Source organism: Triturus cristatus, chromosome 4_1 (genome assembly GCF_964204655.1).
Source record: "Triturus cristatus chromosome 4_1, aTriCri1.1, whole genome shotgun sequence".
Classification (NCBI taxonomy): domain Eukaryota; kingdom Metazoa; phylum Chordata; class Amphibia; order Caudata; family Salamandridae; genus Triturus; species Triturus cristatus.
In genome coordinates, this window is record NC_140585.1 from 923,141,222 (window position 1) to 923,165,168 (window position 23,947).

General features: G+C 45.6%; 1 protein-coding gene across 2 annotated transcripts in view; it reads right to left on the bottom strand.

Annotated features, from left to right (window-relative positions):
• Window positions 1-2,271: 2,271 nt before the first annotated feature.
• TYMP (thymidine phosphorylase) overlaps window positions 2,272-23,947 on the bottom strand; it is a 231,107-nt gene continuing 209,431 nt past the window's right edge. For both annotated transcript variants that reach the window (XM_085653764.1, XM_085653763.1), the window contains 4 exons: window positions 10,695-10,857; window positions 8,364-8,591; window positions 7,900-8,040; window positions 2,272-3,703 (listed from right to left, as the gene is read on the bottom strand). In XM_085653764.1, the coding sequence (XP_085509890.1) occupies window positions 3,531-3,703; window positions 7,900-8,040; window positions 8,364-8,591; window positions 10,695-10,857 (705 nt within the window). In that variant the 3' untranslated portion in view covers window positions 2,272-3,530. The remainder of the gene's footprint in view (window positions 3,704-7,899; window positions 8,041-8,363; window positions 8,592-10,694; window positions 10,858-23,947) is intronic.

A 23,947-nucleotide genomic window follows, 5' to 3' on the forward strand; every position in this document is an offset into this window, starting at 1 on the left:
AGATAAGCCTCGTGGAATACCAGAGGGAAAGATTTCATATTCTGAGCAAAAGAGGGGGAGAGGGGGGCACAGAGTCAGCCAGAGTCCTCTCTGACAAATAGGATTCTCTGCAACTCAGAGCTCTGGAGACAATCCCATCTTCTTAAGCCTCTGTGCAGATTTGGAAGGTTAGTGATGTAAACAGCCACTAAGACAGCCGCGGCCCGTGCAGGTAAGAGTGTTGGGCCGGGTGGGGGAATTTCGACAGACGACGACAAAGGAAAATTAAATATTTTTTTAATTTATCCTCGTGGTCGTTTGACGAGTCCCCTCCCAACCCGGCCCCACCGCTCTTACCTACATGGGCCTGGGCTGCACTAAGAGGACCAGTGCAGTAAAATCGCCACCATCTATGGCCATGCTCAGACCATCCAGTGACAGTCTCTGTGGTGTGGACCAGTCAGAGGCAAGATTGGTGTGGGCAGAGAGCACCTGTATCCTCATCAAAAAGAGAGCTGAGTGTTTTTTATTTCTAATATTATGGACTGTGTGGAAAGAAGTGAGACAGATTAATAATTTGGAAAGCCACATGGTTCTGTGGAGGGCAAGGGTATGACCGTGGCTTGTTTAAAACAGGTAGAGATATAAGCTGTGACACAAGAGGTTTGTTTGAGGCACTTATCCTCTGCCATCTTAGATATTTGACTGAGTTGCACATGGGGCAATGGTCACTTGAGGAATGAGACTTGATAGATGCTTATAGCCTTGAGATGTCCTCATAGGATAGATGGGAAATATTATCCAGAAGAAAGCCCGTGGCAAGATGAGACTCTGCAATGCAAAAGGTTGACAGAAGAAGAAGTTGAACTATTTTCATTCTTCAAATGAATAAAGTATAAAGCACTGTTCAGATATCTTGTGTGATGATGCTCTGCTTATATAGGGAGGGATCACTCAACTGTTGAGCAATATTGAAGGTAGCTTTATATGTATTTGGTACTAAGCACTCTTGTTTTCAATAATAAAGTCTTCAAGCCGAGATGAGAGACTTTTTATATAGCTAATCCATCCAAGGAGGACACTTTGGCTTCTACATCATACTCATGGCACTAGACCTGTTCTTTCCTTTTACATGATGGCTTCATCGCATCAAGAGCACTTAAAATTTACAGTTTTCTAGGTAAATACTTCATCAACGGCTGTGAGTACCCAGTCATTAGATTGTGGGATACCCATAGTTGAATCTTCAGTTAAAGTTGGGCTCACAGTCGATAGTTTAGGCGCTGTGCATGATTGAAAACGGGGCCAAAGACAAAGGAGGGAGATCAGAGTAAGCCGAAGTCAGGATTATAAAAAATAATACAGCAACGTTTTTTGTCGATGGAAGGGGATTGGTGGTCAGAATAGAGATGCGTTAAGGAGGGCTAGAAAACAGCAGATCTAAAGTATAGCCAGTGGAGTGAGTGATGCCCATAGGTTAATCAAGGAAGTCAAGCATCGATGCTCTGGCAACACGTTTTGCATTCTTAGTAGCAATTTCTCCTGGGAATGTTATTGGAAAATGTAACATAGGGACCACCCGACAACTTTGTCCCCTTTGTTAATCAGCACCAACTTTACATGATCAGTTACACGTCAATAAATGTTAACTTTTTAAGGATTTTTGCAAGATTGTGGTACAAGGCAAAAGATAAGAGAATCAAGAAATATATTTGTACAGCCAGATATGGCCCTGTGCGCAGTATGCACTGTTGCTATTCTAGCATCTGAGTTAGGTTTAAGGTTATTGCGTAGGGATACATTGATGCCCATGCTAAATGACTTTAGGAACATTTTTTCCACAACGAGGTCCCCAGAAGCACATATAGTAAAAAATTTAGATTTCATATCTGTCCATCAAATGTTAACTTCCAGGACTTTAGTTATATGTAAAAGAGAGACCCACATTTTCAATTAAACCTAATTTGTTAAAGCCCTTGGAAGTAATGGAGCTCTGTGACCATGTGCATGCCAAATGTGGTGTCATATAACAAGAGGTAAAATTGAGAAATCATGTTTGGGACCTTCATCCCTGAAACTATGCCCTCTCCCGCTTGACAAATCTACACACCCCGCTCAAGGATCGAATAATAGTTGAGTACGTGATTTTCTCTTTGCGAATTTTCATGCATATTCATCTAATGTCAGCATGGTTAAAAGCAAAACAAAAACTTTTCTTCTGCACACCTCCCAAAAACTGCAGAAGCACCATCGCCACTTCTACCATACAAATATTGGGTTCCAGAGATGAGTCCCTGTGGGGGTAGTGCAAAAGTTTAATCATGAATTCGTAATCCTTTGTAGATTCCAATTTTTGAGTTACTCGTGTCACTTCTTAATCTTCCTTATGTTTACATTGATTTGTTCAAGCAAAAATCTCTTGCCGCAACTGTGAAGTGGATTGCAGTTATAGCTACAATGTGTTGTGCCTTCGATATTCACTATGGAAGTTGCAGAAATTTGATAGACATGCCTAATAGCTGGTATCTCTTCACATTCCTCTAGCCCTATTGATTTCAGGTGGTGCAGCAGTGGTCGCAGAGGTCTCCATCCTCTTGCCGAAACATCATGGAGCTGGGCAGCTCACCAGTTGCCTTGTGCTGCTGACTGTTGCAAAAGGTTCAAACCCTTGAAAAACACTTTTGCACTCTGCTGCAAAACTGCCACTTTCTAAATGAAAATACAAATCTCATACTTTGAGATGAGGTTTTAGTACATCTTCTTTAAATTGGCCACTCAGCGCATATCTGTACACCAATGGCTCAAATATCACTTACTTTTTTGCCCAACACGAGCACCTCTTTAAAGCAAATTTCTCAAAAACTACTGAACAAATTTACACCAAATAATGGAAAGTGCACTTTCTGAGTCGAGTTCTAACTTTGTGCCAAATTTGGTGTAATTCTATTTAGCCTTTTTACGGTATAGCAATGCAATCTTTCCAATCATAACTCAATAGGAAACAGATATTTTGGTATTCCATCCCCCTTTTCTTGCGGCCCGTCAATTAGTGAATTACTGATGTAAACCGAGGTTCACCCCTTTTAAAACTCTTCAATACAGGCTTAGCTATCACTTGTCCTGTATGATTCCTGATCAGACCACTTCCTGTTTTTTCCAGGCATTTAAAGGATTTTCAGCTAATCATATCCAGACTTGGTGTAGGGAATTAGGAAACTAATCAGGTTAAGAATCTCTGATAGGAAGGCAGGGCTACATTTGAATGAAGTGCTAGTGTGGGAGTGGGGAGGTGGTTGTCACATCTGATGCTCCTGCCAGAGAACAATCTCTTCAAGACAGCTCTGAAGAGGCTGAAGCAAGCTGCACGGTTCACATCTACTACAGAAGACTGTCTGTACAGCCTGGCACACCGTTTTTCCCTCTGTAATCATTCACAAGTGTCCACGAGTGAGGTGCTCTTACAATTGGTGATATTGATACATCTGAAGCTTAACCTGGCGCAGACCATGTGCAGTGTCTTCAAATTCATATGAGATCCATGTGAACCTCCCTCAGTTTTCTGCATTCTCTCTCCTGTGCAGTCCTTCTGGATGGATGATCTCTGTGATTCTGGAGCCTGGAGTAAAAGGCATGGTATCTCCAAGGACTAGGGAAGCCTGGAGGGAGATCATCTGTCTTTCTTCAAGGTGTGGGGAGTCATGATGGATTCGGATCCAGGGTGTGCCTTTGGGGAGAAAGGTGAAGAAGAGTGATATATTTTGCAGCAACACCAAAAACAAATTCAAGAGATCGCTAATTCAACTTCTGTCAAGCATGCCTTCACAACACCAAAACACAACTGAGAGAATTCAAGGAAAATATTGACCACAACATCGACTCCCACTACAAATTTCAAGGAGAGCATTCATATACAAGCAGCATGTACAAGCAGCACCACAAAGAGAGTGAAGGGAAAACTCAAACAGAAATTCAGCCAAATTGTCAACCCTCATCATCATGGCCAACGATAATATTAGAGGAGAAACAGATGTCCTCATCCTAATCAACCCCACCGCAGCATTTGACACAGTCTTTAACTACACACTCATCAGAAGACTCCACAACTATAGGATTCAAGGCCCAGCACTCAACTGGATATGCTTCATCCTCACAGGAAGAACCCAAAGAGTTAGACTGCCACGTTTCATATCAGAAGCCAACAAACTGGCATGTGGCATCCCCCAGAGTCCTTCCCTCCACCCTACCCTGTTCAGGCTCCACTATCTAACATCATCAGATATCCAGGCATCATCATCATCATCATCATCTCCTACGCAGATGACACCCAACTCACCCTCTCCCTGATAGAAAAAAACACCCACCAACAGAACCAACTTCACCATCTGCATGACCTTGTGACAGAATGGATGAGAACAAACTGCTTGAAACTAAACTCAGACAAAACTGAAGTACTGGTCTGTGGAAGCAAGAAATCCTAATGGGACGATACCTGGTGGCAGCAGAACTTGGACCCACTACAACAGCCATCACCCATGCCAGAAATCTGAGGATCATCCTGGACAACAAGCTCAACATGACGGCACAAGTCAATGCAGTGAGTTCAACTTGCTTCCACATCCTATAAATGCTATGAGAAATCCTCAAGTGGCTCCCGAAGAACAACAGACAAACCGTCACGCAAGCACTCATTAAAAGCAGACTTGACTACGGAAATGCACTGTACACCAGAATCTCTACACAACTCCTGAACAGGCCTTAGACCATCCAGAACTCACCGCCTCCATATCTCACCTCACTTCTGCGAGCTCCACTGGCTCCCCATTCACAAACACAGCCAATGCAAACTCCTCACGCACCCATACAAAGCCTTACCTCAGCCGCTGCATAAACTTTCACAACAGGTCAAGACATCTGTGCTCAACCTCACACTCGCACACACCCCATCGCATTCACAAATGGAGAACTGGAGGCCGCACATTCTGTAACTTAGGATCCAAAACATGGAACAATCTCCCACAACAAATCAGAGCCTCCTCCTCGCTACTTGAGTTTCACAAGAAGTTGAAGACCTGGCCCTTCGAATAATGCAGCGAGGGCCACAGGCCTATTCCGCTGCTCAAGCGCATCTATACCATCACAGGTGATTAGTGCGCTATGCAAAGCTGCATAACAAGGCAGAACTCAACAAGAACATCAACCATGTTGTGAAGTCCATTTCAAGTTCGGTTTGCAAAGTTCTTTACTTAGTGACAACCACGAGAAAATCAGAGCCTTTGCAAGTTGGTATCCACATCATTGTGTAACTCTAATAAAAATGTTTTATAGTAGGTATACTTTGCAGAAAACAGTTACTATTGTCCTTCTGTTTAAAGCCATCGTGCATATAAAAGATCTGTAAGATGTAAACTTTCACTGAAAAATTCTTCCTATATTTCCAGCTTGGAAATATGAGGTTAGCAAGAATCTCACTCCACTTTTGCTTTTGTCTTGGCTGGGTTTTATGAGTTAAATCTTCTCACGAAGTGGAGAAAACACATTGCATAGGTGAAGGCTAAGGGAAGCTGTAAAGCTTTCCAAACTATGCAATTGAGTAAAATTTTGAACTTTGCAAATTTTTGCCAATAATGGAAAATGCTTTGCATACCGTTGGAGTTGACATCTCAATAAATTCTCTTTTGCACTGGTCATACACGATTAGGAAATAAAGTAAAATATCCTGAAGTCAGCAATAGAGCTGACAAGATGTTAGTTATTTCCCTATGAGCCACATAAATTAGGCCTTTGCCATAGCTAGCCTGTGAGCAAAGCAGAGTGGCTTCAAGGTGCAGCGTCTGGCCATGGGTAGCCACCTGAAGGGCTGGTAGAATGTCGTCTGCCAGGTATGGGTAAAGGTGTTTCTTCAGTATTCTTTGGTCAATGACTCAGGCCTAGAACCTGAGAACTTTATGACCACAGCTAATGTGTTTTCCAGTTTTAGAATTATCTGCGTTTCTTGCAGGAAGCTCAGTTGAATAACTTGATGAGGTCCAGTAGCTGGGTGCAGTAGGTAAAGAGGAGCTTTGAGATGAATGCGTCTTGAGGCATGCAAAAGTCAGTTCTAAAAGGACTGGATAGAAGCTGGGGAGATGATGCTCAGTCCGTTAAACAAGGACACATCCTAGACTGGATCTGGATGTGGAGGGTAGAGAGGAGATGTTAAAATACAGAACAAACACTAAACTGTACATAGGCTCTGGGGTTTAATGTTTGAGTCGACTGGCAGAAGCTATTTCATGCTGAGAAGAGGTGTGAATCAAAGAAACCTTTGGCTTGGAAGACTGAAGCCATTGCTTCTTAAGTCAGTCTAAGCCCAGATGTAGAACTGATTGCAGTAAAGATATATTGTTGGTGCACAGTGCACATGAAAGATGATGGGAGGAATGCATGCAAATCATCTAGCCACTGACAATCGTTCGATGTAGCATTCCAACCCATTGTTCACCCACTGTGCCACACTAGATTAAGGCCTGCCTTATAGAAATAAGTACTGACCCTGCTCCTCATGTCAACAGTCCATCCCGAAAAGCCAGGCACGCCTATCCCAAGAAGAGGCAACCAGCAACCCCAGACTGGTTTTGACCTTTTTAGGACTCATCAGTGAGATGTAGCTTGGATTCTGTGGAAGAGTGAGCAGGCGGTAGCCTTGCTTTTGTCAGTTGGGTATGGTTGTAAGGTTTTGATATTAAAATTGCATTTCATTTGTCCTCTCTGTCCTGGTTAGCATGTGTATGATAGCCAAACTCTTAGAGGTGGTGTGGGAATGCTAAGGACAATGACCATGGTCCTTTTGCAACATTTACTGACACTATTGTAAAGCATGCCCTGATTCATTTTATCAGAACTGTCATTTTTGCTTTTACTTCATATGTTCCCTTTTGTTTTTCTGCCTGTGATTCTCTTCTGCATCCTTGCTCTGTTGTTGAGACAAGCTGTCCCATCAACACTGAGTATGCTTTATGGATATGCAACAGTGATGGGTGTAGGTACAACATAAGTGTCTGCAGGAAGGGGTAGGGCCCTAAAGTCACTTCCACTTAGGCTTTATACGCGGTGTCCTCATGGCGTGGCAGTCTGTCGCCTCCTATAATGAACCTGTGTTGGCTGTGCTCTTGGGTAGACCTGTTAGAACATACAATACAAGCTCTGAGGAATGGTTTGCAAACTCTTCAGTACTGAAGGAGCAGGTTGACGATCACAATAGTTTGTTCAGCTAATATTTATTTGGGAGTTTGTAGGGTAACATGTGTGGCCTTCTGGTTACTTTTGAAGACAGAGAGGTGTTGGTAATGTCCAACTGAGAAAACGTTGTGCAGGAGAAGAAGATAATCTATCAGGCAGTATGTGGCACAAAGATGATGTTCTGCAATCACAACCCCTTCAAGTCTGGAAGGTCTGTTTAGAGAGCCGAAATAATTCAGATTTTTACTACTGTACATTTTCTCAGCACGGTCCAGGGAGAGCCCAGCCTCTATTCCGCAATTCCGTGACTCTTGTAATTATTAATTCTCCTGTGTCTGCATGATGACTTGACTCTCTTTGGAAACAATGTTGTCACTCACTAGTTTGAACAGTAGGAGGCACTTGTTTATTACTGTGTGGATAGTTATCCTCCAGAGTGCCTAAGATTAGTTCCAGTTCAGAGTGACAGTAAGCAAGTGACTCTTCCGGAGAGTGTGGTTGAGAGAGCACTGATAAGAACACGGGGGGCTCCAGGTTAAATACAGGTGCAATGTCAGACTTGCTTATAAGTCACACTTCTGGGTTATCCGGGGGTTTATTGTGAAGCTGAAACATAACTGTTTGCACAAAATGCTTGAGAAATAGTTTATCTCACAATCAACATTGGATCGTACCGCCTTCCCATAATATTGAGGATCATACCTTTGGTTACATGCTGACCAACAGTCACCAATAGTTCTGCTCCCACGCTGTGGTTGATTGGCTGCCCGGCCTGGCTGCGGCCTGCTCCCATCTCTAGCAGCAGCAGTGCTATGGGCATGGCATGAATCTTCTCCACGGTACCTGAAGTCGCAACATACGACAGGGAAAGAAATGGCAGAACATATGGGTGAATGGGCAAAAAGGAAAGAACACAGCATGCAAGATCGAGATGCCGGGTACTGAATGTACGAGGGGGGCTGAATACTGGAGAAAAGTGGGACACTCATGGAAAATGGAAGACACTTCTGGGGAAAGATGGGGCACGATAGGCAGAGGCTTGGCACCTGCAAGGTAGAAATAGGCATGCTATAAAAAGGTGGGACTTTAGGTGGAATGGTGGGGAACCTATAGAGAAGAACTTCACATTCTTAGAAAAATACGGGATGCATTCCCTGGTGGGTTACCTGTCCTTTGTGTCTTTAGCTCCAGCTGGTGCTCTGCACATCGCAGGATCTGGAAGTAGTCATTGCCTTCTGTGCAGAGAGCCTGGGCCGTGCTTGACTCTACACCTTGGGCTTCCAGCATGGCTTGGAATTTCCTCAGTGCAGAGCCGTCATCCAGGGCTCTGCCGATCATCTCAGTGCCATGTTCAGCAGTATCAGCTCTACTACACATCCACAGTAGGAACCCACCTGCAGGAGGGAAAGCGTCACATGTTTGGCTTCATTGTAGAAACAAAGGGGGATATTTATAAAGAAGAGGCGTTAGCTGTCATGACTTAACAACGCCTCACTCCACCACTTCAGAAACAAAAGACTGCACCATATTTTACAAGAATATGGTGCAGCCTTGCGTTTCCCCCTGCGCTTGTGCTACACTTAGCAGTGTAGCACCAACGCAGGCACCCTTGAACCATAGTGCAAGGGTGTCTGCGTGCAGGGGAAGATTGTTTATGTTCAGGAAGGTCCCCCTAAGTTAAGTGGCTTAACGCTGCCTTGTCAATAAGGCAAACCCCCACTGCCATGGAAATGTCAGCAAAGTGAAGTTTTCGTGGCGATAGGGGCTTGTACATATGCCCCAAAGACTCAAAAATGTGTCTTGATAAAATATCTACCATTCAATATTGTCTCCCGTTCAAAATGCCTAAATACAACCATAGTCAATTTCCACCTACTGAAGGTCTCTGCAAATGTTCTATTCCACTGCCAGTGCGAGCATATTATTATGATATAAGTGCTTGATATTAATTTAAGTTGCCAGTCTCAAGAGATATTTACGTTGGTATTTATTATGCTAATAGGTTTTTGTGGGTCTGTATTTGTAAGACTATGTTTTTACAGAATATGTTTTCAGACTATATTTTCAGATGCCAGTTTTTCGACACTTGCCCCCTGGAATACCCTACCTTCCGACATCAGGTTTGCCTTCTATTATCTCAAATTTAGGAAACTCATGAAGACCTGGCTTTTGAAGGTGGTACATGATTAACCTGTCAGAGCGCATAATTGTAGTATTGCTTTTATAGCTCTAGCGCCCAGAGACCTTTCAGTGGATGTGCGCTTTACAAAATCTGGTAACATAACATAACATGCCACCCGCGGTAGGATATGGACAGGGTTTGAAGGGTTGTTTCTTTTTTTTTTTTTTTTATTCTTTTTATTAAACCAATTCGACTGTCATACAGCAGATATTCAGTGGCAGGCGACTTCAGTTACAATCGGTCACAGATTACATAATTCAATACATGTTTCAAACAGTGTTTCCTAGCGGTTAGGGGGTTACATGAGCCTCATCAGCAGTTTGTCTGCTCGGTGGGGGACACACATCACCTCTATAGTGGTTCCAAGCTCCCCATACATTATTCCACTTTCCGGGGAACGGGATGTTTCTTGAAATCTCCTCAACACGTGGCATTTCCCCTGCCCAGCAGATTGCACGCACTCCACCAAGACTACACTACCTCCATAGTAACAAAATGATGTATGCCTTTCTTCGTCACCTGAGAGGGTGTATTCTAGATAGGGGCCACTTCTTGCGTCAATACTGCGCTTCGTATCCAAAAACACCGCACATCCCCTGCCAACCAGATGTGTACTTCTGTAGAATGTCTCTTTCTTCAGAGCATCCGAATCTCAGGGCCAGTCCCCACCTCTGCATTTGGTAACTTTGCCAGCAACTACAGAGAGCAGCAGCGGGTGCGCGGAATAACAAGTTACTATAGGTAGGTCTTGGATCTAGATTTGCATCCATTTTTCCTCGCCTGACTATTGTGTATGGTATAACATGTTTGTCTTATACGCCTTGCATATCTGACATATATGAATGACTGAGGCAAGATGATTACTAATGCTTAGTAAACTTGGTCATTGAAGCGAGACTGCCCATTCTTGACACAATTCTTGATTTAACTATTATCTGTGCAGCATTAACAGTGCACCCTAGGCATCCATGCAACTATTATATGTGACATTCGCTGAACTCTGAATTCGTGGTCAGGAAAGCCTTTTTAACTTCCTGAATTTACTGACTGTCTTCCGCCATTAATTCCAACATATTGCTTCAGTGCCTTGAAGCAAAAACTCTTGCAGCTTCCATACTATAAGCCAAATTTTTACAGACTGCACGCCGTGTTTAGAAAAGGCAAAATATTTTTCCACATCATTACAGGGTGTATTTCATTTAGCGACCCAACTACAATGTCTCAGCGGGTAAACGACACTGCTTCCCCCCAACTAGAGCGCAGTCCCCCTGCCCACCACAATGCACTTTCCTGGGCTACCAGGAGCCACACTGACCTGTACGCGTGACCAGCTCTCGCAGGTCGGGGGGCCCGCGCCCCTTCAGGCACTCCAAAGACTCGATCACCTCCAGGGAGTTGCCGATCTTCAGCCCGATGGGGCAGTCCATCTCTGTGATGAGGGCTGCGGTTCTCATCCCCAGATGGTTCCCCACAGCCACCTGCAAAGACGAATGGAGGAGGCTGGGTCAAGGCAGCTCAGGGACGCTTAGACGTTTGTTTGCAAAGTTTCAGATATGGTGTGGCAGAAAATAATAACTATAGGGGAGGGGGCACATTATTTCCTTTTTAGTCTGTTTACTGGACTACTAATGCCATTAGGTAGTTACCATTGTGTGCCATATTGTAGAAAGATAAGACCATACCAGGGCCGGACTGGCCGTAGTAGGCACTGGGCGTTTCCTCAGTGGGCCAGAAGGGTTGGGGCTGGTTTTGGACTGGTGGGGGCCGGTTTTGGAACGGTGGGGGCAGGTTTTGCAGCAGTGCTGCAATATCGGCCCCCTGTACCAAAAGCAGCAGCAGTGCTTCCCACCTCCCCCTCCCCGACTCAATTGCCAGGGCTGGTTTGCGTCCCCAGTCCGGCCCTGGACCATACGACCTTGCCGGCTGCAGATGTGGTCCACTGTAGAGGATTAATCACCATGTGCTGTCCCTTTGTCAGGATGTGTTGCTGGAGACAAAATCGGACCCATCTCAGCTTGGTAGACCTCCTATGGCTAGCAGCCTTTAAATCTATGCTTTGTGCAGGCCTAGTTATGAGGAGCAATGAAAGGTATGGATAACTTTGTACCTGAACATGCAATACCGCCTCATCTCTCATCGTCCTCATCCCAGTCCTTATTTTTGAGGTGACTGTCTCCGACAGAGGTTTTAACTGCGCTAGGGATCTCTGATCCTTACAGCCTGAGGCTGCCTTCTATTTCTCATGAAAAACATAAATGCTCCAGGCCCTGCCTGACCTCTGTTTTCTTTGTCCTCGCAGGGCAGAGGTAAACTGCACTTTAATTTTTATCATTTATTGTTGCTCACTTATGAATTGTTAGACCCACAGATTATGTCTGTGCCTTCATGCAACGTGCCTACCGTCCATGTGCTCGGCCGTTGAGAAGCCACGTATGGAGGTATCTGAAGTCAGGCCGGCGGGTAGGCTCGCATCTCAGGCCTCGAAGGCAGAATTGTTTTATTGGGTCATGAAGTCTCGTGAGAGTGGGATTTTGTCACCCAGCAACACTTAAAAACAGGAAGAATTCTGCTTTAATGCAGTCATCCCTGTCGTGCATTATTGAGGGATCTGGGGGGCCGTGCTGGTGGGTCGGGAAAAGATTGGCCCCTGCTCCAGTTGGGAAGTGAATCAGTCCTTGAATTGGAGGGAGTGGACTGCAGTATGGTGGGATGGACAGGCATTTGCTCCCCAAATAGTCGGTAGGCACGTCGTGGCAAGGACGGACAATCAAGTCGCATGTTGCTATCTGAATCGTCATGGTGGTACGAAGAGCAAGTAGTTGAATCTGATAATGTCTTGCATCTTTGCCTAGGCGGAGACTCCTCTTCTCACTCGAACAGCCGTCTACATGCAGGGGACTCTGAACCTCAGGGCCAACGGTCTCATTCGGAGCATGCGTTCATCAGTGACGTAATATCTTTCCCACAGGGAGTTCAATCAGATATGTGCAATATTTGGAACTTCTTGGTTGAATGTATCTGAGTCACCACACAATGCGATCCGCCGTGCTTCTGTTTGGCGGCATGGTCTCTTCAATTGTTGCCGATTAATGCTTTCTCAGTCCCTTGACCCAGGGGATTCTATATGTTTTTCCTTTATTTCCCCTTCTCCAGAAGGTGCTTCAGAAGATTCGGGAGGAGAGGAGCAGAGTGATTCTCATTGCTCCCTTTTGGCTGCGCTGGACATGGTTCCCTCTTCTGATGGATCTTCCCAAGGCCAGTATGTTCATCTGTCTATTCATCCATCTCCTCTCCAGTTCCTTGTTGGTCCAGTGTTGCATCTCCAACATCTCCAGTTGATGGTCTGGAATGTGAAAGAGAAGGTCTCGAGCTGATGGGGTGCTCTTGCTTGATGGCTCTGCATCTCGCAAACTGTCAACCCTGAAATCTTATAAGGAACACTGGGGTTCGTTTCAAAAGTGGTGTTTTGCAAAAGGTCTGTACCCTCTATCCATTCAGAGTTTACGGTTTCTGGATTTCTTGAGTGATGGGTTCATGCAGGGGCTTGCACCCTTTACGCTTTCTTTATAGTGGGTGACCATAAAAGCTCTTAAAGTCCATGGCAACTTTGCGAAGATCTCTCTCTTGTTTTCACGACTCCTTTTCACTTAGTTCAGGCAGTGGTCTTGCAAGTTTACCCTTCTGGATGGACGTTTTCTATTTGACCAGGACCCAGTAATTTCCAAAGTCAAAAACTCTGGTTGTCTCATATGTTACAGCTAATATAGGTAGCAAAGTTTCCACTCAAACTATAACAGATGAATTCTCGAAGGGATCATTCAGGCATACAGATCAGCCAGAGAGGTTCCACTTCTGATATCCAGGGGAGGTTCACCAGGGCAGTGGCTGCATCATGGGCAGAAGCAGGCGTGGCATCTCTTCACGATATTTGTAGGACTCTGACATGGTCGTCCCATCATACATTTGTCAAGCATTACCAATTAGATGTATCAGATTCTGCAGATTCATTATCTGTTACAGTTCATAAAACAGCAATGATGTGATTGTCTCATTAAACTTTGTTTGAGCATATTCTGTGTCGGTGAACTTCCTTTTCTTGGTAAATCCTCACACGCATGGAGTGGGACGAAGAGGACGGAGATGAGGGGGTAATGATCCTATTACTAAGCAGTAATCTTCACGACCCTGATTCAGATTCCTTCTCGTCCCATTCCCTAATCCCCACCTCCACTATAACTCGCATTTGGTACATTACAGAACCACTGGCATGGGCGGAGGAGCATTCATTCTTTTTCTTGGAAATAGAAGACAGCCTCAGGCTGCAGGGATCATAGACCACCAGCCTGGTTACAACCTCTCTCCTAGGCAGAGTCACCTCACAAGGAAGGACTGGGACGAGGAGGACTGCAAATCGGGGTAATGACGGTTACCCGTAAGTAATGGGATCATGAACCATCATCCCTAGGATGTACATTCATTGTTACGCACACTAGCATGGAGTATCTGCTGTGGCATATATGAAGTCAGAGCATACAACGAATTTGTAATATGTGACTTAAGCAATGGACTTCACTTCACCAAGATGCAATATGCATTGTAAGAAATCAAAAAGGCAACTTATGCCATCACCAATGCCACTGTGTTGTTATTTGTATTATCTATCGTGCAAGATTTGTCATTATCTGTTAAAGCCTTCCTTTTCACACCTTACAATTTCAACACATTTCAGTTTTTTTAACATGCATTAATATCTAAGTATTAACTTGAGTTCTTTTCAATTAATATATGTACATGCATCGAAAAACATTTTAAAAGTATGATGTTTCAAACAAAGAAGCTACTGCCCTGACTTGCTTAAACACGAGAACCCGTGTGTGCATGTGAGAGGGTCATTGCTTATGAGCACCCTCACACGCCTGGTCTTTGCAGGGAATAATACCGATCCCTTCACTTTGCCTTCCAACCCTAACTTGAGTCTCGTTTCACCCTCTGGATACAGATGGACATCTGGCACTGGAGTATGAGCTGCAGGGATGCAGCAGAAAACTGCAGCCCGACAAGAGGCGTGGTGCACGACTGCAGCCTTTTAATCTTTCATTTTGGAAACTACGTCTGGCCCAGTCACATGATCCACCCGGGTGAGGCGAAAATAGTATTTGCTTAAATAAACCTCACAGCTTTGTCTTTATTTATTAACGCGCAAACAGACAAGTAGGACGCAGCCTCTAGGTGCCAAAAATCGAAGAAAAAAATCTAAAGGTTATATAAACCGTGCTTCTCTAAATATACGAACTATCCAACTCAGCAGAGTTAGGGTACAACAGTCTCACAAGAGTGCCACATTTAGTCCATCCAAGATTAGAAAAACCTTTTTCAGTTTACAGTTGAACGTATGAAATTTGGAATGTCCCTCAGAGAAGTAGGAAGAAAATTTCAGGTTTGGATCCTTTGAAGACCGCCGGTATGTCTGGAAGACCCTACATAGTTTGTGTATCTTTGGCGTGGTTTCCCCCTAACTTTTTGCCTTTAGACCTCCTGTTTTTTGCAGGGCTGGCCTTAGGACTTTGCAAACTTTACCACTGCTAACCAGCGCTAACGTGCATGTGCTCTCTGCTCAAAACATGGTAGCATTGGCTTATGCCCATGGCCACTGGAATCATGCGGCAGGAGAGGGCCAAATTATGCGGCAGGGTTTAGCAGGCAGGAGAGGGACAAATTATGCAGCAGGGTTTAGCAAATTATGCAGCAAGAAAATGCATATTATGCTGCATAATGCGGCATATATTGTAAACGTATTACTTAATTATTTCTTTTTTAAACTTGGTTAACACTATCTGGTTATAGGTGACACCTCATTAGCACCCAAATATAGCAATAAGCAACAGAAAGGTGACAAGTCGAGCTTTGCAAAGGACCTACCACTGCGCAACACATGACGCAGCATTTTTAGTAACTTTTGAACCGTTTGAGCAAGAAACAAACATTTGTGTTTGTTAAAATCTGCAGATTATGCAGCAGATGATGGATTATGTGGCAAATGCAGTAAATCTATAATTATGCGGAAATCATCGTGGCCACACAATCACATAATTCCAGTGGCCCTGCTTATACCCATTTGGCATATTTAATTTATTTGAGTCCATAGTAGTGGTTACTAACTGTGCTCAGGGCCTATAAATTAACTGCTACTAGTGGCTCCGCAATACTGATTGTCCCACCCACTTAATTAGTACTTTAAACATGCCTCAGGCCGGCCATTGCAGTCTGAGTGTGTGCAGTTTTAAACTGCCATTTCGACCTGGCTAAGTAAACCCTTTGCTAGGCCCAAACGTTCCTTTTTAATACATATAAGTCAACCCTAAGGTAAGCCCTGGACAGCCCAGAGGACAGGGTGCAATGTATTTAAAAAGCAGGACATATACTGTTAAGTTGTGCATGTCATTGTAGTGAAAAACCCTTAAATTCATTTTTTACTACTGCAAGGCCTATCTATGCCATAGGATAACAGTTGAAGTTACCTTATTACATTTTATACGTGTAATTTCCATAAAGGAACAGATGACCCCTTCATGTTTGGTGTCTTTGGATTCACAATTTAAAAACCGAACTTATGGTGAAGTCGGATTTTAAATTACAATTACGAAAATGCTTTTAGAAAGTTGGCATTTTTTGCCTTAGCCAGTTGGTGCCTGCAGCCTATCTCTGGGTCACATGACTGAGTGTGGGTGACATTTGGGCTTTGTGTATTCCTCCTAGTCAGCCACACACAATAGTGTGCTTAGGTGTGACTCGATGGGCCATCACTGGCAGGATGGGAGGGAGGAGCTGAGCCCAGCCTCACTTACACTTGAATAGGCTGTGTCCTGTCTCCACACCAAGGGTTGCATACCCCCAGTAGTTAGTCTGGATCCAGGGCCAGGAGGGCAAGGGATCGCTGCACTTCAAAGGCATGGTTTCAGAAGCTTCTCCCCACTTCAAAGGCACAACTGTGTATAAGTACTGGACCTTAGACACCACTTTTTCAGTACACTTCGGACCCAGGAAGAAGGACTGCTATGTTGCTGAAAGGACTGTCACTTTGCTGGAGTGCTACTCTGAAGGAGCTACTGCCCTACTGTGCTGTCCGGCTGCCTGCTGCCTGGGGAGGAAGAACTGGACCTGCAACCTCATGTTGATCCCTGGACCCTAGAGTGACTCCAAGGGCTAGTCTGCTGACCTACACATCTGAGCCTCAGGAACATAAACAGCTCCTTGACCCAGCTGCAGTGACTTTCTGACCCCCAAGTGGTGCCCCTCAGGCCCTGGACCCTTTGTGTGGCTCAGTGATCTTAAATCAAGCTTTTGGTCTGTTTACGACCACGAACAGGCCCGTTTGCACCGAGACCCTGCTACTCGCACCGAAGATCAGCATGAAACGCCACCTCCATGTCTCTTCGCACTGCAGCATGGACCGCTCGCTGAGGTCTGCCAACACAAAGCTCCAGCTCACCCGTCTATGATGCCCGGACGGCTCTTCGTGCCCCACTGACAGCTTCCTGTCAGGCTTCTCTTGGCCATCTCCAATGCGAACAGGAACCTTGGCACAAAACTTGAGAAGGTAAAACTTCAGCGGGACTAATCTGGGACTGTATCCGACCTGCGCTCCATGGCGGTTGGGCTGAACATTTGACTTTGACCCGGTTCAGAACAACCAGGTAGCCGCGGTTGGCACTTTATGCTTTTAGGCACTATCTTACCTTTCTTTCTTTAAAAATTCATAACTCAGGTTCTACTAATTGGATTTTTGTCATTTTAGTCTTGTTTTATTTATTGAATTCAGCTCTGCTTCTCTAGTCTAGTGTGGTATCCTTTTTATGCAGTGTTTTCACCATAATACTGTTTGCACAAATACTTTACACGTTGCCTCAAAATGAATCCTGACTGCTCTATGCCGAGCTACCAGGGCGTTAAGTACAGGTTAATTTGGGGTTTGCTTGTGCTTTACCCTGACTAGGATTGTGGTTGCTGCTTGACCAGGACTCAAACCCCAGTCAACCAGTAACCCAATTTCTCACAGTGGAATGACTGGCTAATTTGTGATTTTAGAAATAGGAATTCGTCTAAGAAATCTACATTTGAACTGGTACAGCTCTGTAGGTAGAGTCATAATATATTATGCTATGCCACATAATTTGCCTGAAGGTCTACTGGGGATAAAAGATCATTGAAGAGACAACAAAAAATACTGTGGGTTTACTCAAAGTGTTTTTTTTAAAGAATAATCTTCAACAATATCCTGAAATATGTTTGAAGTTGTGGATGGTGACTCAAGCAAAAGAGCGCCATCAAGCCGGGGCACACATAGCGAAAGCACAGCTATTGCATTTTGCTTTACAAAAGCATGGGTCCTTCAGGAAAAAACAATTAAACCAGCACACCTGCCTGACAGGTCTCTGACTAGGCGATCCTTAATAAATGTAGGTGACATTTCATAAAGAGTGCGATGAAAAATGAATATTGTCTTAAAATGGATTCAAGCCTGAATCTGTAAGAATTCCTTCAAATGTGGTTCTGTGTGATGGAAACGACCGACCCCCATAACAGATCTGAGGGTTTGATTGTAAGTTTCTTGGAGGTGTTAAACTGCAGAGGTCTTAAGGCCAAGTGATGCTCCATTACAGAAATCCAGTATTGGGCCAATTACAGCCATGGCCTGTCCACAGCTGTCCGAATGAAGAAGAGGTATTATAGGCTGAATTTTTCTCAACCTGAAATTTTAAAGCAAGGCAACCAAAGACATTCGATTGTCCATGTCGAGAATGTAGGGGGAAGATACAATGCTGATTTCCAGGTAAAGCATCACCCAGGGTTTACCCGTTCCATTTTCGACATCTGAGAGGCAGCGCTGAAGAGGCAGAGCTTCGGAATAATCAGTACTGAGTCTTAATAAAAGTTGCACGTATTCCCCATTGATATAGAGGTGAAGACCATGAAAGCAGATGAGAGACGGTCTGATATGTAGGTTAGAGGGGTGAAGGGCTGAGACTTGAGCGAAACAAGAGGATATCTATGAGCAAAAGAGACAAATTGGTCTAGTACAGCCCCCTGTGATTTGTCATATTATCTATAGCCTGACCTAATTCTATGCTGTTGTTAAACAGAGGACTAAGGGTCTGATTTATTTCTTGGCGGTAAGGATACTCCATCGCAACCGCAACAGAGTATCTTTACCACCAAGAATGTGGTCCACCCGCTGCATTTGCATGTGGGCAGAACTTGGGGTTATTCATGTTGGAGACTACTCTGTCTCCACTGTGATTAATCCCCTCCGATGGACTTGGCAAGTCAGGGCCATCAGAGAAATGACTACATGTCCTACTGCCCAAGTTAGATGGGTGAACATGCAGTGATTTGTTACTGTTCCTTACGCCAGGTAAATCCCGGCGTTAAGGAACAGTAAAACAATTATAATGCTCCCCCACCACAGGATAAGCCTGCCATGGTGAAGGAAGCATTGCTTTTTTTCCAAAAAGGAAATGCAGTTTTGGTATTTTCTTTTAGAAAAGAAAACAATTATAATGTTTGCTACAGAGCAGTGTCCTTCCAGCGCAGCCCCGTAGCAAACAGTAAAATGCATTGACAGGAACCACAGTGACAACGGTGTCTGCCAATGCCTGTATAAATTACCGCCAGCTAGGTAGTCATTTATAAATTTGGTGGGTGGAGTAGTCTCGGCCTGGTGGACCTAAAGTTCTCCACTAGGCCAAGGGAGAATACTCCATCTGCCAGGAAATATATTGTACCCTAAGCTTACAAATTCCTGGATGTCATCAAACAACCTTTGCCTTAAAATGGATAAGAAGGAAATTCATTACCTTGGGGATTTGCCAAATCTATCTCTGGAGTTTTAATTGTATGAACTTTTGGGAATGGCCCCAAAACCAGTGTCTCTGGTGCATAACTTGGGAATATTTTTCGACGGTGACTTATTATATTTAATTAACATCTCCTTAGATATTACCATTGTGCAGATACAGTTCTTTAACCTTTCTATCAAGTAAACAGCCATAAATATGTTTATCAGCTGAATTTTCAAGGAGATCCTAAAGGATCTGAATGCCATCACTGTACAGTTGCTGCCACAGGCCTTGGGTAGCCACCAGCCACGCCTAAGAGATCATATATACTTTCAATAAAAGAGGATAGAGGGCCGAACCCTGAGGGACACCACAGCTAACAGAAAAGTGTCTAGAGGACAAGTGCACAATCTAGATCAGTTGAGCGAAATTAGATTTTAAAAAAAGTCTAGGCGCCTAATTACGAGGTTGGAGGTCCATGGCGGTCGGGGACCACTAAACCAGTGCCGCCGTATTACAGCTATGGTGTCAGGCCGTAAAAGGACTACTGCACGGCACTGCCAAGCATATTTGGAGTTTTCTCGCCACCACAGTTTTCATGTAATCCATGTTGTGCAGGAACGGGCTTTGGCGCTCCCATTGCGGTGCCTTTTTAATAGGCACCGCCGTCAGAACGCCAAATAACCGCCAGCCAGACCACAACATAAATTGTAATCTGGATGTGGTGAGGTTTGGCGGTGTAAGAACAAGCGGTTGGTGGCGTGGCAGCCTGCTCCCACACTGCCAAACTCATAATCAGCCCTAACTCCTTCCCACGTACCCACACTGCATACTCCACACATGACAAAAGTTACCCATGGTTTACGGTGTTAAACGCAGCCAAAAGGTTCAGGAAAATCAAAGCAGCCACTAGAACTCCAGCTTTTATTTCTAAAAACTGCTGACAAATATCTAAAATTGTGGTTTCTGTAAGTCTGTGACGTCTGAAACTTGATTTGTGCAACAAAAGCAGTGACTTACATTCTAAGCAGCCCTGAAGTTATACTGTTACAAGGAACTAGTTTTGGAGAAAAGTTCAAGGAATAGATTGGACTCCTGTAATATTTATCAAGACCCATCTTATTAACAAGAAAAGTGACTACTGCTGATTTTAGTTCATGCGGCCATGGCCTGCTTTGGAGAGTTGCATTCACTATAACTGAACCATCCTCTGCAAAGACATATTAAATATTTGAACAATTTATTCCAGAAATACATCCTGTTTGGAGCCCGTAGAACACAGTTTCAGAAGTATTTTAACCACATCACTAGGAGAAAGTAAGATAAAACTGTATAAAGGGGCCTTTGTTCATTATTTAATGACTGCTCACAGACAGTTTTTCTTCAGATCACCAACGGAGATGAACATTTTTTGTGCCTGTAGGTAAAAAAGGACCAACGAGTTCGAAATTGTAAACTCTTAGGGGCATATGCATCAACCAAACAAATACCGATTCCTTAATAGCGAAAAATAAGGAATCGCCATTAAGGAATCGGTAAATGGCATGCATCAACAGATTCGGTAAAATTTAGCGATTCCTTAAAAATCGCTAAATTTACCGATTCCTACATAGCGGGGCACGCAAACTCCCCCTAGCAAATAGCGAGTTCGGTAATACCGAATTAGCTAATAGCGAGTTCGGTAATACCGAGTTAGCTATTACCGAATCGGTATTAGCGAAATCGCAATTTGCCGCGTCGCTCCGGGAACGTGCAGATGACATCACCAACCAGGAAATACTGCTGCCCCACCCACATTGCCTCGACAGAGGAGCAGACAGGAGCTGGGAAGGAGGACTGCCTGTGCAGAGTGAGGCCACACCGACTCTGCAAATCCAAAGCCACACACATCATGGCGCAGGAAGTGCCATCCAGCGCAAAGTCTGCACGCAAACGAAAGCGTAAATTTTCAGACAGGGAGCTCGAGTACCTAATCGAGGGAGTCTCCAGCAAACACGACCGCCTCTTTGCCAAGCTGTCCCTCAAGGTGCCTGAGCAGGAGAAGCGGCGCATATGGCTGCGCATCCGTGAGAGGGTGAATGCAGTTGGCGTCACGACCCGCAGCATCGACGACCTCAAAAAAAGGTGGTACGACCTGCGGAAGCGTGCCAAAGAGAGGATTGCGGAGAGGCTCCGGGAGGCGAGCAGGACTGGAGGCGGAGCATCCACAGCACCAGCCAACACAGCCCTGGAGGACCTTGTGGAAGGGACGATAGAGCGGGAAGCCGTCGTGGGGGTGACCCAGATGGACACGTCCGGCGCAGCCACAATTGCCCAAGGTAAGATGCATGCCTGTGCCCACACCCAGCATTGCGTAAATCCATTTCCATGCCCCCAGCCCGATCTCAGTGTGTCTGCAGCTTTGGCACAGACAGCTTAACACATGACACCAGTGCATCTTGGGAGTCGTAGTCTAGTCAGCCCAGTGTGCATGTACAGGCGTAAATCCAATGACCATACACCTCATCAGTTGAACATGGATGGAGACTGTTCATGTAGTGGACCATAGAGGGAGATTAATGTGTACAACACTATGTAGTTGTAATTATCCCACTAACCATGCACTGTTTCACACACAGATGCATCACCTGGGGATTCGGACGACAGCAGCCAGCTGATCATATCGGAAACACCCGTCGAGTCAGACCAGGAGACAGCGCAGGACGCGCATGCATCGCCAACACCTGCCACCCCAACAGCACCACCTCCACCAGCACCAGCGCCACAAGCAACGGCATCAGCCAAACAGGCTGCAGCTACTACAGCCACAATAGCGCAGAGGCGCAGGTCCCAAGTTGCGCCCTTGCAGGAGATGGAAACACCCACCTCGCAATTGGCACCCAGGCAGAGCACATACACACCACCTGATGCACCACCTGGAGGTGCTAGACGCGCACGGCGGCACAGGGCTCGACGCAGTTCCGTCTCCTCAGCCGAACAGGATGTCCCAACAACCTCTGCAATTGAGGAGAGGATGCTGCATACACAGCGCATGCAGGGGCGACATGTGGCTAACATTAGCTGCAATATTGTGCGCCTTGCTAGGGAGATGCGCGCCATGACTGCAGCAGTCACGGACATGAGCAAGGCGGTCAGGGACATGATCACAGCGGTTGCAGAGGGCAATGCTCAGCTCAGGGAGGAGGTACATGAGCTCACCCGTGCCACGAGGGAGGGCCATGAGTGCCATAAGAGGAGTCACCGGCAGCAAATGTTGCGTACCGCCGCCGCTACCAAGGCCATCACACGGCACAGCAACAGCACCGCTGTGTTGGCACGCCGCTCAGTCGCCCTGCAGGTGGACCTTGGGCACTTCTGCGGGGATGTGGCAAAGTCACTAGGACACATCACCACTGCTGTGGAACACCTTCAGAGCAGCACATGCAGTGCTGCTGCATTGGGAGGGGATGACACAAGTGAGGCTGCCTCCAGTGTCAGCAGCGTGTCACTGGCAGAGGCCAGCACCAGGCGCCGCAGTTCGCGTGCCTCCGCGGGGACAGGCCGTGGTGAGGCATTGGATACACCTGAGCGGAGGCTTGGGGTACGTGGGAAGCGCCACTAGACAGTTGGACATGCATGCAGGACCATGGTGGGGCAAACATGGCCATCCAATCACTGTGTATGCATAGGCGTGACTTTAAGGCACCTTTTATTTACAATGATGCAATTGGAGCATGATTTACAATGCTAGTTTTGTTGCACAATCCTCAGTGCTACTGTGCATTAAACAGTTGCACCCCAAACCAACTTGTAATGTCTCATTTCCCCATGTTTCAAAAATTATGTTGCATAATGTATGTCCGCCTCCTATGGCCCTCTGCTGTGTTTGGGATGTGTGCCTGTCGTTGTTGGGCGGGAGGTTGGTCAGCCCGGTGGTCGTCATCCCTGTCCACCTCTATGGGTATCCCCCTTCTGGTGGCAATCTTGTGCAGCATTGCACATACAGCAATTATCCGACAGCATGTTTCTGGTTGGTATAACATGGCGCCGCCAGTCTTGTGGAGGATACGGAAGCGGCTCTTGAGAATCCCAAAAGTCCTCTCTATCACATTCCTCGTGCTGATGTGTGCAGCGTTGTAGCGATGTTCCTGCGGGGTTGCTGGATTTAAGTATGGGGTGAGTAAGTATTCCCGCAGGGCGTAGGCACTGTCACCTAGAAGATAGAAGCATAGACTTAGCATTGGTGATGTACATACATGTGTGGTGTTGGTGTGGGGAAGCGTATTTCTACGTACCTAGCAGGAGTCCCTCTCCAAATTCTCCGTTGATTAGTCGCCTGTGCATTCCACTGTTGCGGAAGATGTATGAGTCGTGTGTGCTCCCCGGGAATTGTGCCACTAGGTCCGTTATGATGTTATTGGCATCGCACACAACCTGCACGTTGATCGAGTGGTATGACTTGCGGTTCCGGAATATGTACTCATTTGCAGCTGTTGGGCATATGGGGATATGCGTGCAGTCGATGCATCCAATCACATGTGGGAATTGTGCCACCTGGTAGAAAGCCTGTTTGGTGCGGTCCAACTGCTGTGGGGTTGTGGGGAAGCTGATGTGTGTGTGGAGCATTGTCAGCATGGCATCTAGGAATTTCTTGAAGAAGCGTGACAGTGCGCTTTGCGAAACACCTCCAGCCACCGCAATTACACCCTGGAAACTCCCTGAGGCCAGTAGGTGCAGGCTGCATAGGACCTGA